Genomic DNA, 19507 nt, shown 5'->3' on the forward strand with positions numbered 1-19507 from the left:
TAGACGATGCCATAAGGGCACGTCACATCATCGACGAGCAAATGCAAGTCGCATTCGCTCAATCAAATCTGGCAGGTCGCGCCAAAACTTGGGCATTGGGCCTTAAGTTGCGCGACCCATACGTCTTTGGGTCGCTAGAGGCTTTTAAAGCCCGGCTCAAACAGACGTTTGAACCACCAAGGGCTGAGTTCAGAGCTCGTTCAGAGCTTCTGAAACTCAAGCAAGGCAAGCGTGATGTGCACGCATATGCCCAGCACATACGACTCTTAGCGAGTTGTATTACAAATAACCCAGTCCATGAACACACGTTGATTACGGTGTGCATGCAAGCTCTTACGGATGGTCCCGTAAAGACCCACCTGTTCCGCTTGGAACTGGATACGCTTATTGAAGCAATATCCGTTGCAGAACAGGAGGACTTTAGCTTGAGACCGGCTCAAGCTAGTTCGTCATCGACACGAGTTAGGAGGTCCAGAACCCATGGACCTCTCTTGTAGGCGGGCACGTCGTAATGCGGCCACGCTCTACTTAAGCACACACCCTAGCACAGCGAGGAAGCGGTTTGCACCTGCTTCTCTTGCGTGCAGTGAGGTAGTTGTGGTGGGCGCGCAAGCGACCTCACCCAACACACTAAGAACTCTGGTGAAGTGACGTCACGGGAGCGGTAATCCGTCTCCTCGTGCGCACTTACCAAGTAGGTAGTAAATTTCAGACTGATTTATATTTAATAGAATTAAATACAAATACCTATTTTTACCAATTAAAATGATATCTCTATAGATATCATTTAATATGTATTGCGAGCGTATCTTTATAGATACCTCGCGTAACTGATGCATGGATAACGCTAGGCGTCATCCCTCCTAATGTGAATGCACCCATGTGCATCACATACACAAGGGTTGGTCACAAATGTAAACAACAATCGAGTGCTCTGTCCAATTACTTTAATCTAGAAATTCACCAACCCCTTAAGTACACCAAGTATACTTTACGGGGACTGTGTAACATTTTGGCAACTTTAGCCCGTTACAACCTCGCACTTCCTCAGTGCGAGTGGTGTCTCATGTCACTTCACGTACACTTGTACGTGCAGAGGAAGACTCTCTTTAAAATACTTGCTTTAAAGAGAGTTCTTTAAACCGTACTAATATCATTAACTTATTTTGTTATTGTCTACTTAATACTAACTTAAATATAATCCAATACAAAACATGTAATAAAGTATTATCTGTCTTTCTCTTTGCGCGCGTCCAGCGCTGATTGGACCGCGGAGAAATTAGATATAATGGTCTATATCTAGCAATGAATAGGCTTTTAAAATACTATCATCTTAAGAAATACTTTCCAAATATCATCAACTTTTTAGATAATATATTAATTAAAAGCCTATAAGTGTAAATTTCATGTAACGATACCTCTCTCTTCAGAAGCAGTACAAGAAAAGGATGCCCCGTTACAATGTACCTTGAAGAGGCTTTTAGTTGCTACAGATCACAGCACAAAGCTTTGCAAGACACGTAACGCTTTAAGATCAAAGGAAAATTAAGCCTTTATATGCTATGCATGTGTAAACGTTACCTGATTACCATACATGGGTCTTGCCGCAAGAACTCTTTGTAGTTGCTCATACGTGTTTCACTCATAAAAATAATCTGAAGTTACTATTGTTAATAAATATTTTTGTGAATTTTACTCGGTAAGAAACGAAATGTGCTTTGTTAGACAATACACTTTCCTTGACACGAATAAAAATATCGGTCAGGAATGATGGCATCATTCAGTTTCAGAATTAAGATCTTATCTTGGTCATATATGGGAGCTTTATGGTTTCAGTCAACTTAATATGTCAATCAGTGTATGATTCACAGTTTGCTAGTCACAACATGCCGAGGGTGAGGTCATTACACTCGAGGTGATCGAGACTCTTTGAGTTTTATCCTGTGTAAATGTCCTAAAGCTCTCAAATCTGTAAATGTGAGAGAGCTTTCGCAATTAGTCAATTGCACACGTATGCCGATTATTTAAGCTATGCTTGATGTTCGTAGCATACCACGACGAGTTTTCAATCCTGCTTGCAGTTGTCGCTCTGCAAATATAGTTGCTCGAGGCGCACGACCTCAGTAAGATCAAACATATGGCTTAACCCCACAAACGAGGTCAACCGACGTCGGTAGCTTAGAGGTTATGGGGTCGAGGTGACTGTCATTGTTTAGCAGCCTCCTGTCCAGCAAGTGCCTGGGTGGGTGACGGGGCTAACATGAATGGAAATCCCGGCAAGTACCACCCCTGGGTCCGGCGCCGGGAGGTGTAATGCACGACGCGGGCGCCGGGAAGGGAGACGCTACGTCGTGAAGCATATTGTGTCACGATAGGTGAACTGCCTTGTCTCGGGCCCGGACCCGAAAACCACCGAAGTTACTGTGGGAACAACCCATCCTCCTGGGGGCGGCTGGAAATTGAAAATAACCACAAATGAGAGCAAAGCACGTGTTCAACTCAATTTTAAAAAACGCTTAAATTTCTTAAACCCGCTCATAAACATAAGCGTTCCTTTCAAATGGAAATCGAGCACCTAAATCTGACTAGTAGCAAAGCTCTGTCTCGAGCTCGAAAATCGTCGATTACTTTTCTATTTTTGTGATCACTGCCATAAGCAGCCTCTCAATGCTTCCTTTAGGAAGTCCTCGATTGACATCGCGCTAATTATAAGCCCGATTCAAAATCGGGCTAGCATTGAATAGCTTCAACTATATTTCGTTCAATAAATTCCGCACTGTTGTACCACTAGCAAGCTCATGCCGCGCCGCGAATGGCGGAGCAACAAAAAGGTTTAGGTAGCTTTGCAAGGGTGACTGTTTGTTGGCGCAGCCGGCTCAAATTCAGGTTGCAACATAGAGCATTGACGCGTAATGCCAAACATGTAAATAAATAACGGTCTAGCGGAACAAAAGGACCTAAAGTGAGTGCATCTATGTATCAGATTTGAAAGTAAGCGCTCGCTCGACCGTTGCAGTAAAGATGATAGCTTATTACATAAATGTTCTCGAATCCCTCTTCAAGGGCAAGTAGACAGTTTCAGCCAATGTATCAAAATTAAGAATCCACGGCGTGTGCTCATCCGACCACAGACATCCGACCGAAAAATTGCAACCAAGTAGATGATTCAAATAGCTTGACTGTGTCCACAAGTACTATCTTCTCTACATGATGCAAGGCAGCAGTGTCGCAACATCAGTCGCCTGACTACCTACGACCATATACCAGAATCCAGGTTGTAACGGGGCACTACGACTTTACTGCTTCAGTACAAGTCCACTTCGCACTGCTTCAGTTGCGAGTGGTGCCTTACGTTAATTGACGTACACCGTACGTGCGATAGACTTCTGTTACGACAACTAGACTTAAGAGGGTGAAATGGAAACTGTATTAAATATAATTAAGTGTCTCTTGTTCTATCTTTGTAAATGCTAACTTAATTATAAACCAATACTAAAGATGTAAATAAATTCTTATCTATAACTCTCTTTGATTACTTCTACAGCTGATTAGTCTGCGGATCAAATAGATACAATGGTCTATACCTATTTGTGGATAAGAATTCTGAATATTACTATATAAAGTAATATCCTCCAAATATTATCTACCTTTTAAAAAATATATTAATTAACAACCTTTAAGTGCTAATTTCATGTAACGATACACCCCGTTACATCACCCCTCCCTTAAACGACAATCACTCTGAATGTCATTGGATGGAGTGGTTGCTATGTGACCACTTCATTTTTAAATATGTGTTGATTGGTCAGATCCATCATTTTAAATTCCATCGCATGAAGGATCAACTCATGCCGGGTGACGATAGTGCTGCGCCTTCGGCTGCGGTTCGTGCAGCCGCGGGTCACGCACTGTTATCTCTTGCGGCAGGCGGAACGGCTGCCGTAGTGTCTTCCACTCGCACAACACTAGATGGTGCGAGTGCACGTGGTGATTCACCACGTGTTAACGACCCCTCTTTGGAGGTCGACTACGAATGCGAGTCGGATGAAGTGGCCGACTCGGGGAGAATGGAACAGTCGCCTGAAATACGTCAGGCGGCTGACTACGAGCCTTCGAATGAGAGGGCTCATTCTAATAGACGAGTAAAGAGTCTATTTGGATCCGACGGTGAGGATGATCCCTCATCGCCCGTACCATCTCTCATACGGTCACCTGCACGTATCTCTGTGCAAGGTGACGACGATGCGTAACCCATCGTAAGAAAAGTTTTTGTGGTACCCCTGCTTCAGTGGGTACTACTCAAGGGAGTGAACCAATAAAATGTCTCATCTGATCCATCGGATGAGTCTCGTCATACTGACAGACAAGGCCCTCAACGTCAACAACCAGCTGGGAACAATGCTCCCATGTGTCATGCGAAGGTGGATAACCACTCCAGCGAACCAGACGACTCGTTCGCTGCCCCTTCAAATCACGGGGTTTAGAATACGTTCCACTAAAAAACAGTGACAACCGTGGTAATTCACCAGTGGTTGTGGTGGCGGATTAAAAGTTAGATCCGAACCGTGCGTCGGATCTAGAGTCGAAGATCGACAAACACGACCGCTAGCCTTATTTATTGGGAGGAGGGTTTGAACACGAGCACGGTAAGCGTCAACCATTGGAGTAGACGGTGCAGGTTCACCATATCGAACGGTTGAAAACCGTTCAAAGAGTGCGTTCTCAATGACGGAGTACGAACGGACTTATCACGCTCTTCGCGATGAACCGTCGCTAGATTATCACGGTTCCGAGGACCTTCGGACCCGATATGAAAATCTCCAGATTCAGCATAAGAATGTGGTTCGTGACCACGAGAATCTTGCATGAATTCTTAAAAGAGATGGTCGGATCTGTCCTCGTAAGTAACCGCGTACTAATGGTACGGGCGGAGCCCACAAACGTAAAACGTAGGATGTATTCGCATCCTACGTGGCAATTCTATTGTGTACGCAATGCCTCTGCGATGCAGTACACAGAAAGGCCCAATGAACTTGGGTAGTAGTTTACTGCCACTCACATTAGTGACCAAACGCTTAGGTAAATTTACCGTAGAGAGTAGCACTAGATCATTAATTTTAAATGAAAGAGCGTTTGCTCTTCCATGTTTGTCTGCGTTCCGTTTCTGACGGTCCACTGCGTTAGCAATGAAATCCTGTATGAAACGGATTACTGATTCTCGAGCCAGCAGGAATCTCTCTGCTGACTAATTTGTTTTGACTTTTTCAGTGCGCTTTGTGCGCACTGCCATGAGATTTATCTCATCTTCGATGTCGAAGCAATCGACATCGACCTCATTCGCGTCGTTGTTAACTTCGACGCATGATGAGCATGCGCCAGAAATGGTTTTGCTCGTGCGAGCCCCCCCCCCTTAAACAAGAGGATCCCTCTAATTGGATGGAAATGAGAGGATGGCGTAAGTCATTCACGAAGATGAGTGTTTGCGTTGTTGACGCATGCACCTAATTATTGATGGCGAATTCGACCATCAACTAAAACTCGCATTAATTCGGATACGATTGGACGTAATCTCGAAGTATCTCTTCAAACACGCGATTTACCGTTCTGATTGACCATCCGTTTCTGGGCGATCGGGTATTGACATAGTCAGCCGTGTTCCGATCTCTCGGAACACGGATTGACAGAACTCCATTGTGAATCGATGATCTCAATCCGATACCAATTCACGGGGTAAACCGTGGAGTTTGAAAACCATGTCGATAAGACACGGGCACAACCCGGAGCCGTAATCGACTCCGGTACTGCAGCAAGATGTACCATCTTGCTGAATCTGTCTACAAAAACAAGGATTCCATTGTTTTTGTGATCGTCTTCGGGAAATCCGAAAATGAATTCGATAAATACCGACTGCCAACACTCTGTCGGGAGTGGTAGAGGTTAAAGACGCGCACGGGTAGAAGGTCTGGCGTCACCAGGCGTCACCCGTTGAACCTCGCAAGCACGAACTGATACTGGCGGGGCCAGTAAAAGTCGCGACTTATTGTGAGATAAGTCTTGTCACGTCCACAATGTTCACTTGTTGTTGCATCGTGACCAACTCATACACGATGCGCAAGTGCAAATCATTGTGAGTTGGGACGAAGGCCCGTGGAGTGTCGCCGGTAACGGCTGTGAAATGCAATAAATTATTGCGTGTCGTGTATCAATCGGATGACGATCGTAATGCAATAAATTATTGCGTGTCGTGTATCAATCGGATGACGATCGATACAAAGCCGGTAAATCTTTAAAAGATTTATCGGATGGATTCATTAAATGATCCATCAAACATAGAAGGTCCTTATCTTCTTTATAGGTTTTCTTTATGTCATCAACTAAGGTTGATGACGGAGCACTAGTAGTGAGTGTTGCAACAGTAAGATCACTTTCACTGTTGGGGTGCACAGCTGACTCGAAATCGGGTCGGCGTGATAACGCATCAGCGACGACATTAAGCCGTCCTGGTTTATATTCGACGTAGAAGTTATACTTCGCGAAGAAGGACAGCCACCTCGCCATTCTTTGCGAGAGGTGTGGACTGTTTACGGCCGTGCGTAATGACGCAAGGTCCGTATATACGATGAACGATCTATCTCCGAGGAGATAGACCCTAAATTTAGATAATGCATATTTCATGGCAAAGAACTCCTTGTCATGCACTGGGTAATTGCGTTCAGCTGGTTGTAGCTGACGCGATTGGTAACTGACGACGCGCTCCGCGCCGTCTGTGTCGTATTGCATTATCGCGCAGCCGATTGCGAAATTGCTGGCGTCACAGACCACATGGAATGGTCTGTCTTGATCTGGAATCGCCATATGGGCGAATGCATCAAGCTTTGCTTGATACCTTGAAAGGAGCGCTGACAACCAGCGTTCCATATCCATTTCTTGTATTTTTTTCGAGACGAGAGAGATGAATTGTCATCTCGGCATAATTGCGTGAGTACTTGTGCAAGTACGCCGCTAAACCAAGGAACTTTCTAAGTTCCATGACATCGACTGGAACTGGCCAGTCGGTGATCACCTTTATCATTTCGGGATCAGGGCGCAAGCCGTGTTTGCCTACAATGCACCCAAGAAGTGGTATTTCGATTGCAGCGAATTTCACTTCTTGAAATTTGCTTACAACTTATGCTTTTGCAAAAGTTTAAGAACCTGACTAACGTGAGTTTTATGAACTTCTACGTCCGTCTTTCCATCCATGGACCGGCTATGGACGAATACATCGTCATAACAATCCGGTACAAATTCTCGCACCAGTCACAAAAGAATCGTTACGCATCCGTTATATGTTGCAGGGGCGTTACTAAGCCCCTGCGGCATTACTAGTCATTCCCTGAGCATCCCATTGGGAGTGCTCACTGCTGTGTACGGAATGTCCCGTTCACGCATATGGATTTGATAGAACCCATCCATCAGATCCATAGACGAAAAGATCGTACTCTTAGTATAATGCTGCAACGGTACCGGCTCAACGCCGATACCTATTCAGTTTGTTGAGTGAGTGCACTATCCGCCACCCTCCTGTGGCCTTTTGCACACAAAAGGTCGGAGAGCTATGTGGGGAGGTTGAATCCCTTACATGGCCCGCTTTAATTCGATCGGTTAAGAATTTATCGATCACAAGTACATGTTCACGAGGCAGTGGCTACTGCTTCATGACACAGTACTTTGAGCTTGGTTTGAGCTCGATGTCATGTCGAGTGCCTCTATCCTTAGGCAACTAGCATGAAAATGTTTCAGGGAATACATCCCAAAACTCAATCGAATTCTTGTATTAAGGGTTTGTATTAAGTGACCAGTTTTACGTTTTCCCAAAATATACAACTGGTCACTTAAGACAAACGCTTTATACAACCGCTGACCGAATATCGATAACGTCTTCGTCCTCTGCGACGAGTACGCAGATCTCTCAAGAACTGATCAGGTGTCTCCGAAATTGACTTCGGAGGCGTATACAGATCAAGAGTATAAGCGCCTGCTCTTGATCCGTAAGTAACCAAGACATCAAATGTCTCGATTTTTCATGGGACCCCTTTTTCACAGCCTGCCGAGAGATTTATCCCTCGTGATGCTGAAGTCTAGTCACTTCAGTATTAACTATTGTGAGGAGATTTCTCCTCAAGTACGTGGGGACTTATTCCCTCAACGACTTTTGACTGTGGTTGCGCTATCACAGTCGGGTCCTCTATGGTCGACTCTCTACTCGACCTAGGATCGTCATGATGTCCTTTTTGGGCAATCGATATCTTCCTTGAATGTCGCCTGCTAGGTGTACATTCATGTCTCGATCCACTCGACAAATTCGAGTGGTTGACCTTCGGCGCTGCCTGTGCATTCGCACAGCCACCGGCAAATGACTCCACAGGGTGATTAATAATCACACTGTGATCTTGTGCAGTCGTACTAACGACCGTACCACAAGTGAGGCCATCGCACTCAGTCGTAGTACATCCACACGCTTGAGGACGCTCCAAGACGTTCATCAGATGGTCATCTGTTGAACAAGTGACAGGCATCTTACGGATCGATGCTGCCAGCTGATCCTTGGCTCGTATTTTCTGAGCCAAGGTAAACAAAGAATGACATCAAATTTGTCATTCAAATCCAGTACGATAAAATCATCATCGTACTGTTAATCTTTTAACGTGTGGTGAAATCTCACTACGCGTTTCATTACTGTTATCGATACGCTTGTCGCTAGACGCACCGTCATCCTCGTTGGGGGGATGTCGCGCGCCTACGACCTCAAGCGTCTGGCGACGAATAAAGTTATTCGTCTTTCCATTGCACCCGTTAACGTTTATACGTCTGATGACACGCTCGCAGTCCAATAGGGCTCCAAGTGGCAGAGTTTGTGTCACTTTTAACTTTAAGGTGATGAGGGATACCTCATCGCCAGGCGCAGAGACCCAAAATGACTGTGTGTCTGGAGCAACTTTTGTCAAAAGATTTGCAAATTCTCTTGAGGTTGCTATATCAGTAGGACGTTGCGCCCCTACTGACCCCGACCGTTTTTTTTGCGGTCCGCTTCGCTTTTGCGATTTCTCAACAACGTCGGACCCGCGACCGTTGCTCTTTTTGGCATTCGGTCCATAATTACGTTCAGTACCTCTCGGTACTGGGCGTGGAGCACTACACTCATGAGCGTAATGTCCTAACTTTGACAGCAATTGCATTTCTGCAATCGCTAATTGTTCGATAAGCGAGGTTAATCGCTTTTGACAAAAGAGAGGTCCATAGGTTCTGGACCTCCAAGCTTGTTTCGTCTTGAAGGACGATATGATGACAAACCAGCTTGAGCCTGTCACAAGCTTAAGTCCTCCTATTCCGCAACTGGTAATGCTTCTTCAAGCGTATCTAGTACCAAGCGGAACAGGTGGGTCTTTACGGGACCATCCGCAAGACCTTGCATGAACACCGTAATACACGTGTGTTCATGAATGTTTGCGATACAAATCGCTAAGAGTCGTATGTGCTGGGCATATGCGTGAACATCACGCTTGCCTTGCTTGAGTTTCAGAAGCTCTGATCGAGCTCTGAACTCAGCCTTAGGAAGTTCAAACATCTGTTTGAGCCGGGCTTTAAAAGCTAGCGACCTAAAGACATATGGGTCGCGCAACTTGTGGCCCAATGCCCAAGTTTTGGCACGACCTGCCAAGTTTGATTGAGCAAATGCGATTTGCAGTTGCTCGTCGACGATGTGACGAGCACTTATGGCATCGTCCAACTCGACAAACCATCTTTAGAGGGAGCCTTCTTCGACTCCCCTATACTTAGAGATGTCAATCTTTAAGGTTTCGGGACGACGCGTGTGCGTCATCTTAGGTATAGGGGTCTATACCTGTTGTACCCTCAACAGTTCTGCCTGTTGAGGGCCTTGCGAATTCAGCAAAGCTACCTTTTCCTTCATCTCGTCAAGTTTATGTTGTATGAACTTGGCGATGACTGAATGGAGGGCATCTCTGTCCAAATTGGACAGCATTGCCAAAATTGCATCGTTTCCTACGGTCGAACTCATTCGTTCAACCGCACTCCTTTCTATGTCACTTAGAATGGAGTAGCTTTCCGGGGAAACATGATGCGGATTCCCACTATCATCTAACATGTCCATCTTAGATGTGGGAAATGTGGTCCTTGGACGGACTACAAAGTGCTACCAGGTGTAACGGGGCACTACGACTTGTACTGCTTCAGTAAAAGTTTAGTTCGCACTGCTTCAGTTGCGAGTGGTGCCCTACGTTAATATCACGTACACTAGTACGTGCAGAGGAAGACTTCTCTTTAAGGTAACTAGCTTAAAGAGGGTAAAATGAAAACTGTATTAATATAATTAATTGTCTCTTTTTCTATCTTTGGAAATGCTAACTTAACTTATAATCTAATACTAAACATGTAATTGAATTCTTATCTTATCTGTAGCTCTCTCTTTGATTACTCCTACAGCTGATTAGTCTGCGGAATAAATAGGTATAATGGTGTATACCTATTTATGGATAAGAATTCCTAATATTACTATATAAAGTAATATCCTGCAAATATTATCTACCTTTTAGATAATATATTAATTAACAACCTTTAAGTGTTAATTTCATGTAACGATACACCCCGTTACAGCGATGCTTCTAGATTCTTACAGTCGGACACGGTTCATGTGGATTGTAGTCACCTCCTCCAAAAAAATGTTATATTAGTAGAATGTATTTAAATATTCACGCTACAACATACAGCCTGCAGTTAGCATACCTGTCGGAAGGTATATATAGTGGCTCCTGTTTTCTGTATATAATGCAAGGGGTCTTGTAAGTATCAAACCTATGCTTCAAAAACGTTATCGAATGTATAAGTGGTCCATCCTTTAATACAATATTCAAACAATAAAGACTAAAATATCCTTGACTTTTCGACAGCAATGATAAAATGCCAACTTATCTCATCAGAAATGTATGTGTGACAATTTTCAGTTTACGCCTTTAATTACATGAAGCGTCTCTTGCGCTACAAGGAAGTACCATCTGCTTTGAAGGCATCAACAATGGCAAACTTTTAAAAGTCATTGCCATTTTGTGAATTCAATTGGACAAATTGTGATAATCTCGGTGCGCGTGGAAAACGGAAGCAAAATTGTCAACTGTTTTATAAGAATAAGTTCTGAGTGCTTCAGGAAGCGAGATGAAGGGTGGATGATGAAATTATTTGATCCTTTCGTTCATAACTCATGCAAAATGCCGCATTCCTTAGCATTTGAAGGTAGTGGATAGTTTGGTTCAAACGATCCAAGATTACGGTTCTAAATCGAAGTTCGTGAGCAGGGGTGTTGCGTCTGTTGCGACTTTTTCATATATCCAGTTCGATCGCTGTGGCTAATATCTTGCCTAATTTTTACTGATTGTCACGTCGAGAGGGACATGCTCAGTTAGTCCTATTTTCTGACACGTCGCCGTATTAAAACCACGTTCTATACACTTCCCACCATTAGTTGCCATGACAATATGGCAATTGACGAGCCAAGCGCATCTTTTTGCTTTTAAGCTTTGCTCGTGAGTTACGTATTATCAGCTTGACATGAATGTGACCCAAGATCTACGTGTTACAAACAACGAGGTATACAAAATTCCGGCGACTTTACATAGTGTGCTTTGCTTTAACATATTTCACTTCCGGTAAATTTGTACATTTTATACACGGCCGTTTATTCAGGTTGCAGCTTCGCACCGTGGGCATGGGATGGGGAGGTCAATGCTGCTATCCTCACTCACTTCTTCTTCAATTGTCTTGATAAAAGTCGTGACGACAGCCTCTTCCGGCTATGAATGCCGCCCAATACTTGCTGGGCCGCATGCGCACATGCAGGGTTTTGCAAGAGCTCGGTGACAAGAAGTCAATTAGCTGCTTCTCGTCCGTCGGCAGTGCCTCGCACTCGTATCACGGCGATGATGCCGTGGGCTACGGACCGGGTTACATGGTTGTAGCAGATGGCGTCTCGGGCACCATGAAGGCATCCGGCGTACTAGCGCGCATATTAGTGGCAGAAACGCTATCGTCGCTGGCCAAGCTGCGCAAGCGCTCGCGGGAGAAGTCTCCGTGCGCCGAGGACTTTCGCCAGAGTTTGCAAACAGCGATTAAAAATGCGCGTAAATTGGTCAAACGCAAAGGAAGACTCGATTCGACCATATCAGCTGTTTACTTTGATGAAACTACAAGTCAGATGTTTGTCTTTACGATCGGCGATTGCAAGTGCGTGGTATTTCGTGGGTCGCAACTCGTGTACGAGAGCGACTCGATTATTTACGATTTTAACGTCCCCGCGGTCGTGTCGAGCAATCAATCGATTAATTATGCGACGGATGTCCCGATCCAGACATTTGAGTACGAAGCTGGCGACTTGTGTCTCTTGTTTACCGACGGTGTGCATGACAATTTGTACGTTGATGACATTGTCGCATGCGTCGATTCGGAAACGTGCTCCCGGTCGTTTCGATCGAAAGGTGGGGCCGCCGAGGACATTGCACGAAGGATAGTGCAATGTGCCAAAGACACCTTTACATGCACATCCAATTACATTCCGTTTGCGGTCTCCGCGGCGGGCTTTTGCCGCGAAGCATTGGCCGAGCTTGCAGCAACTCAAGTGGCAACTGACGACGAATTTGAGCGTTTTCGCATAAAGTGTAACGCCATTCCGTCGCAACATGTGCAGCGCACTATCTTTGCAAAGGAACGACGTGTTCGGCAATTGGCCTATTATAGTGCCTCGAATCTTCTCGCTTTTGCGTATAAGAAGCAAGGAAAGCGGGACGATATTTCTGTGTGTGCAGCTGTTCTCGCGTGAAAAGGATAAAAAATAGGAAAAATAGCGGTTGTTAATTTCTAGAAAAGTGCCAAATTACGGTCATAATATAAATCGTCGCGTCACGTTTTGTAAAGAGCTCTTGAGTGGTTGGTTGGTTCGGGAGAAATTATGACGAAACGATCGCGATATGGGCGACGCAGTGGCGGTCGTGGCCAGAAAAAGTCTCGTGCTGACGGGACTCGAGATGACTGGCGTGTCGACAAATTTGCTGACTGGGTGTATGAGAACGAAAACTTTGACGCCTATTACAAGGCCCAGAACATCATGAGTGACAGCGACTGGCCAGCATTCAAGAAAGCGCTTGCTACGCCATTGCCAACAACTTTTCGCATTAATAGCTCGTGTTTATTTGCGGAACGGTACGTGATATCAATGTTGCTTGGTGATTGTTTATAAATGTAAGCTTTCGTTTCATGATGCAGGATCCGTGAACACATTGATCAGGATTTCAAGTTTGATACACTTGTATTGGAAAATGAACCGGTGGAGCCTATTCGTGCCATGTCGTGGTACCCTGACAATCGTGGCTTCACGTGGTCGGTCGAGCGCCGTCGTGTGCGCAAATTGCCAATTCTAAAGGAGTTCCAGACGTGGCTTGTAGGACTCTCTACTAGTGGCAGTATCACCCGTCAAGAGGCCGTGAGTATGATTCCACCGCTCGTATTAGGAGTCAAGTCACACCACAAAGTCCTGGATATGTGTGCAGCTCCTGGCTCCAAGACGTCGCAACTGCTCGAGTCGCTCCATTCGCAAGAGCTCGCAACTGGTCAGACTCCCACCGGACTTGTCGTCGCTAACGACGTGGATCTTAAGCGTGCGTACATGCTCGTCCACCAGTCAAAGCGCATTAGCTCGCCAGCACTCGTTGTTACGTGCCACGAAGCTCAGAATCTCCCGTTTCTAGGCCAAGAGGGAACCGAACACGACGGTGTCTTTGATCGCATCTTGTGCGATGTCCCCTGTAGTGGGGATGGCACACTTCGTAAGAATCCACTCATTTGGAAAAGCTGGAGTGCCAAAAATGGCATTGTATTGCATCCGTTGCAGCTCCAAATTGCCAAGCGTGGAGCAGCGCTACTTAAAGTAGGTGGAACCCTTTGCTACTCGACTTGCACGTTTAATCCCCTTGAGAATGAAGCTGTGGTAGCTGAGCTCTTACGATGGGGCCACGGATCGCTCGAGCTCGTCGATGTCTCGACGACATTACCATTGCTACAACGCCGTGCTGGTCTTAGTACTTGGAAAGTCATGAATTCCGAATTAAGAGAATATTTGTCGTATGAGCAGTACGTACAAGAAAACATCAAAGACAAGAGTCAAGACAAACTACGTGCTACGATGTTTCCACCCACCGACATGGAGCGCGTCGATTTTCATCTTGAACGATGTATGCGGTGTCTTCCTCAGGACGAAAACACGGGTGGTTTTTTTATTTGTTTGTTCCAAAAGGTCGGTCGAACACCGCATGACAAGGAGATCAAACTTGATGAGGCGACAGATGGAGCTATTAAGGCAAAAGAAGCGGTTAATGCAGTCGAGGGGATGCAAGAGGCAACAAAGGCTGATGACGCGATTGCGAGTACGAAAGCTCGTGTGGAGATAATGAAGACACGACAAAGCCGCCGCGAGGATCGAAACAAGAAGAATGGGGAAGTTTATGTGTCGTTTCGTCCGGAGAAGTGGGCAGAGATACGTGAATCGTACGCGATTGCCCCGTCATTCTCGGGAGATCAGCTCCTTACTCGGTCCGACGATGCAAAGTCCGTCACGTTTGTCACCAAGAGCATTACCATGACTTTAGTCGAAGAGATGAAACGCAAGAACATCCATGTTGTGTATGCGGGTTTAAAGATGTTTGAGCGGAATGAGACTGTCGAGGGTGGCACGATTTATCGCGTCTGTCAAGCCGGTGTGCCACACATTCTTCCATTTATGAATAAACGAACAACAAAAGTCGCGGCAAAAGACTTTCAAATGATGCTAGAGCGACTGGGGGATTTATTCGATTTTGACGAATTTGAGGCTTCTACACGTGACTATTTCGAAAAGACTTCGATTGGAAGCGTTGTATGCATGCTTGATTATCCGGGCCTGTCGAATGTTGCGTACGTACTTGCATCTTATAGTTTGATAAAGATGGTGCTTAGGATGTTGTTCATTGGTTGGACAGGTTAAAGGTTATGAATTTGGTTGTTTGGCGAGGTCGTAATTCTGTTAATGTGATGGCTGCTAAAGCGGATGTGGCTGTGTTAGTGGGAACGATGAAAGAATTAAAGATGTACGACGAAGCTGTACAGGAAACTATTGTGAATGCTAAAAGGATAAAGGACGCCGAGCGGGCTACTCGTAACGAGTTGAAGGAGGTGGAAACAGCACAAGGCAAGAAGGAAAACGATAGAATGGAAGACGCTATTACTACGACCGCTACTTGACTGAATAACGGCTAACAAAGCTGCTAGCTTGGGACTTCGTCGGACGGGTGTCTATGGTACAGAAACGACCGGTTTATGATACTTTGTTGACGATATGTCGAATGAGTTTGTGATCTAATGAGCAATACGGTCATAGCTCCTACTATTGCTCGATTGTCAAATGATTTTCGTTTGTTTTATTAAACTTATTATGCAGAAAACACGAGATACGCTTTATTAGAGTTTACAAAGGTTTACAACAACAGCAGAACCCCTCTGTTTTAATAAGTGGGATCGGCCTTGTCTGATTAAAAGGAAAAGGATATTAAATAAGAAGGGTTAAGTGAGGAGAAAGAAAAAGGATCGCGTAAGATAAAATCGAGAACTACAACTGTGATATCGGATTAGTACATTCTGCATTTTTCGTGGCTTCTCGCCAGCCTAAAATAAGGTACAAAAGCATTCCTCATAACTATTATTACATTAACGACACTGGGATAAAATATGTCCCGCCGTGTGTCATTGCGCCAAGCGCTCACTGATCATATCTCTCAACCGTTGCTAGCTTTGGAAGGATGCCGTCAAGCAAAATAACTTTGATTCCTATATAGTGATGCGCCACAACAGTCAGCACGATTTTATTTGCCCACACACGCGTAGCCCGTGACCGACAAGCCGAGACCTTCAAGTTCCTCAGGGATCTACAGGCCAAAAAGTCCAAACTGCTTCATGTGTGATGGGACACATTAAAGGATTAACACAAACAAAATAAATAAACAATTACATTTGTAGATAGGTGCTGTGTCTAGGCGGGCACGTCTTAATGCGGCCACACTATACTTAGACACACACCCTATGTAGGCGAGCACGTCGTACTGCGGCCACGCTCTACTTAGACATACACCCTAGCACAGCGAGGAAGCGTTCTAACCAGCTTCTCTTACGTGCAGTGAGGTAATTGTGGTGGGCGCGTTAGCGACCTCACCCAACGCACTAAGTTCTTTGGTTAAGTGTCGTCACGGAAGCGGTAATCCGGCTCCTCGTGCGCAATTACCAAGTAGGAATCAGTTTGAAGACTGATTTATATATTGATCGCATTAAATATAAATACCTATTTCTACCAATCAAAATGTCATCTCTATAGATAACACTTAATATGTATTGCGAGCGTATCTTTCTAGATACCTCGCGTAACGGATGACGCTAGCAACCATCACGAATGACGCTAGGCGTCGTCCCTCTTAATGTGAATGCACCCATGTGCATAACATACACAAGAGCTGGTCACAAATGTGCACCACACCGGTCTAATTACTATAATTTAGAAATTGACCATCCCCTTAAGTACACCAAGTGTACTTAACGAGGACTGTGTAAAATTAAGGCAACTTTAGCCCGTTACACCATCCCCCCCTTTAACAACGAATTAACATATTTAAATTCGTCAAAGAGGAGCGAGGAACTGCGAGCAGCTTTACGCGCCGCTAGTTCACTCAATCACTCTAGCGACCTGTGTTTCTATACACGGCGCCAAAGTACCACCTTATAGGGGCCACGGTGGTGGGTCGACTGCGAAGACGCCCATTCAACCTCAGACTTAGCGCACGCGCCGCGTTAATTCGCCGGCCGCGTCCAATGCCTTAGTCGAACCACCGACAGCTGCTAAATGATCCATCCCACTTTAATAGTGAGGATGCTGATCCATCGCTCATTTTCGACTACAATGAGTCGACACCGTTGCCGTCACCTCAAAGTAGTGATGCGGACAACAAGCTCATGAGGAAGGATGATGGCGCATTATTGCCCATCCAAACTTCTCTCATGGCTCACAACATGGAGACAGCAAAATTTACGAATCCTGTCTCATCGTCTGCGCTGGATAGCGCAGCGACAGGTAATGAGAGCGCTGACCATAAAGGCGCAGCCGCTTCTCAGTTGGGTATAACCATAACGCCTAATGCTCAGACCAAAATCCATAATGGTTCTGACATAGAAGATTCGGAGCCTAAAGCTCCGCCGACGACACGTGAACGTGCTCAGTTGGTGTCACAAGCCAGTCGTTTTGAACGTGGCTATGCGACGGGTGGCATACCAAAGATGCCCCCTCGATCTAAATGGCCTCGTTTAAACGAACTAAGAGCGTCGCTTCTAGAGCGCGCTATTCTAGACGCACATAAATATTAAAGCGTCTTTCAGTCTCGAGGGTCAAGTCTCGCGACTGACCTCGGATCTCGTTGATGTCCGAGCGAAGGCTCGTCAGGGTTATGAACGCCTAAAGACTCACTTGAACCTCTCTGAGACGATGATGCTGAGGGATCCGCGTTACTCGCGTGAGGTCCCTCGCTCTCCAAGTCCTTTTCGTGGTGGTAGGAGGCATCGGGACGATAGCTTTTCGCCTTCACCGTCCCCCTCACCCGAATGACGCTCGACTCACAGTCGGCATCACCATCGGTCTCCTTAGACGGATGGGGGTATGTGACCTCATTTAGGTCTACTTACCGTTTCAGACGACTCACGTAAAATACGGGGTGCGTCTTCATAGACGGGGGAAGGGTGAGCCTATAGTTTAGGTCTCCAACCTCTTTTACCACCGTAAAGGGCCCAATGAAACGCGGTAGCAACTTCGTAGTACCTCCAGGTAGTACTGAAATTGCATTTTAGGAAGGGTAGCAGTACTTAATAGTACTTTTCACCCACTCTATAGCGTTCATTTTTTTGCGACCATTTCGGTCCGCATATTCTTCTTGCTTGTCCTGTGCGCTTGCCATCGCCTCGTACTTGAGCGCCATAAACCAGCAGGGTTAAGGTCCGAAATTTTTAAGACCTCAGGGACAAACCCTCCCCATTTGTTCCTTAACTATGAACTTCGGGGTAGCTTAAGAGTCCGCGTCAGTAGGGCATCCCGCCCCTACTGCGCTCCTGCATTTCCCGGCCCCTCAGTGGTCGATGCAGAACTCATGCGTCTCGCACGCTGGTTCTTGCCATCGCCCTTTGGGTAGGGAGTCCTCTTGCTGGGCATCTTTGCCCCAGCAGGGATTCTGGCATATCAGCGAGCCATCATATGGCCGCGCTTGCCGCATTTATAGCAAACAACGTCTGCATTGCCCAACTCCATGGGAGTGGCATCTGCTCTCTCGGCTGACGGCGGCTTATACCAAGCTGTCGCGGAGGCACTGTTGTAGGATTGCTCCTCAACTAAGGCAATTTGGGTTGCCTCTTCCATCGTCGACGGCACTTTTTTGAAAAGAGCCTGCCACGATGGGCCATGCCGTAGTCCGTTCAAAAACGTGGGCACCTTAATGTATTCCGGAATCGGACCTACGGTAATGGACGATGATAGCGAGCGCATCTCTTGCACATAATCTTGCAGAGATCACTTTGCCTGTTGCGCTCCAAAGATGCGCTCCTGAAGCAACAATTCGTTGTTCGGCGGCTGGCACATGGCACGGATCTTTGACTTTAAAAAAAATCGCCCATGTAGGAACGCCTTATCGTCCTTCACAAGCGCTGAGTAAGCGCACTCTGCGCAGGTGTGACATGGCGTACGTAAAGAATACGCGTACTTTGCTTCCCCGCGTGTAAATTCAGTGGAAATTTAGAGCCAGAGAACGCTAGTTGTCCAAGAGATGCCAGTCTTACGCTGCAGTAAGGATCGAAGCCAATTTGTTTGCCTCTCAACTTCTTGCATAAAAGAAAGTACATCAAGGGTTATTTCAGAGTGGACTAAGCGCTGTCTAATGAACAAGCTATTACACTCACATTAGAAAGCAAGCACTTGTAGATGCAACGACCTTGGCACTTTCAGCCGCATATATACCTTCAATATGATCTCCATCATGGGTTTCATCGTCTTAAATAGCACTGTTACGCAGGCTTATGACAACAGTTTTACTTTTTTATATATCGTATTATTTCCAGCACCTGAAACATACTCTTTTATCCATAGAAGACATAACTTTTGATCAAGTTTGCTCTACGAGTGCACCTGTTGGCTACGAACATTTGTGATTTGCACGGGCTGTGAAATCTGTGGGCCGTAAAAAGCTTCACGCACCTATCGACTAGGAAGGAGAATCATTAATTAACTAAATTTGAGCTTGACTTTAGGAAATGATGAATGTCTAGCGCCTTGGTTAGTGCTTTATGCAAAAAGTATGACGTTAAGCAATCATGGAAGGATCGTGGGCTTCGCATTGCGGATCAGGTT

At 45.7% G+C, this 19507-nt stretch overlaps 2 protein-coding genes across 2 annotated transcripts; both read left to right on the forward strand.

Moving 5' to 3' along the window:
- Positions 1-11848: 11848 nt before the first annotated feature.
- On the forward strand, positions 11849-12868 carry CCR75_009596 (uncharacterized protein; the record flags this gene model as incomplete). The annotated part of the gene is made up of 1 exon (XM_067967635.1): positions 11849-12868. One exon carries the CDS (start codon positions 11849-11851, stop codon positions 12866-12868), a length of 1020 nt encoding a protein of 339 aa, XP_067814915.1.
- A 111-nt stretch (positions 12869-12979) lies between these two features.
- On the forward strand, positions 12980-15725 carry CCR75_009595 (uncharacterized protein). Its single transcript, XM_067967634.1, has 3 exons — positions 12980-13248; positions 13312-14994; positions 15060-15725. Exons 1-3 carry the CDS (start codon positions 12998-13000, stop codon positions 15319-15321), a joined length of 2196 nt encoding a protein of 731 aa, XP_067814917.1. The 5' UTR covers positions 12980-12997; the 3' UTR covers positions 15322-15725.
- Positions 15726-19507: the final 3782 nt, after the last annotated feature.

Source organism: Bremia lactucae, linkage group LG3, assembly GCF_004359215.1.
Source record: "Bremia lactucae strain SF5 linkage group LG3, whole genome shotgun sequence".
Classification (NCBI taxonomy): Eukaryota; Oomycota; class Peronosporomycetes; order Peronosporales; family Peronosporaceae; genus Bremia; species Bremia lactucae.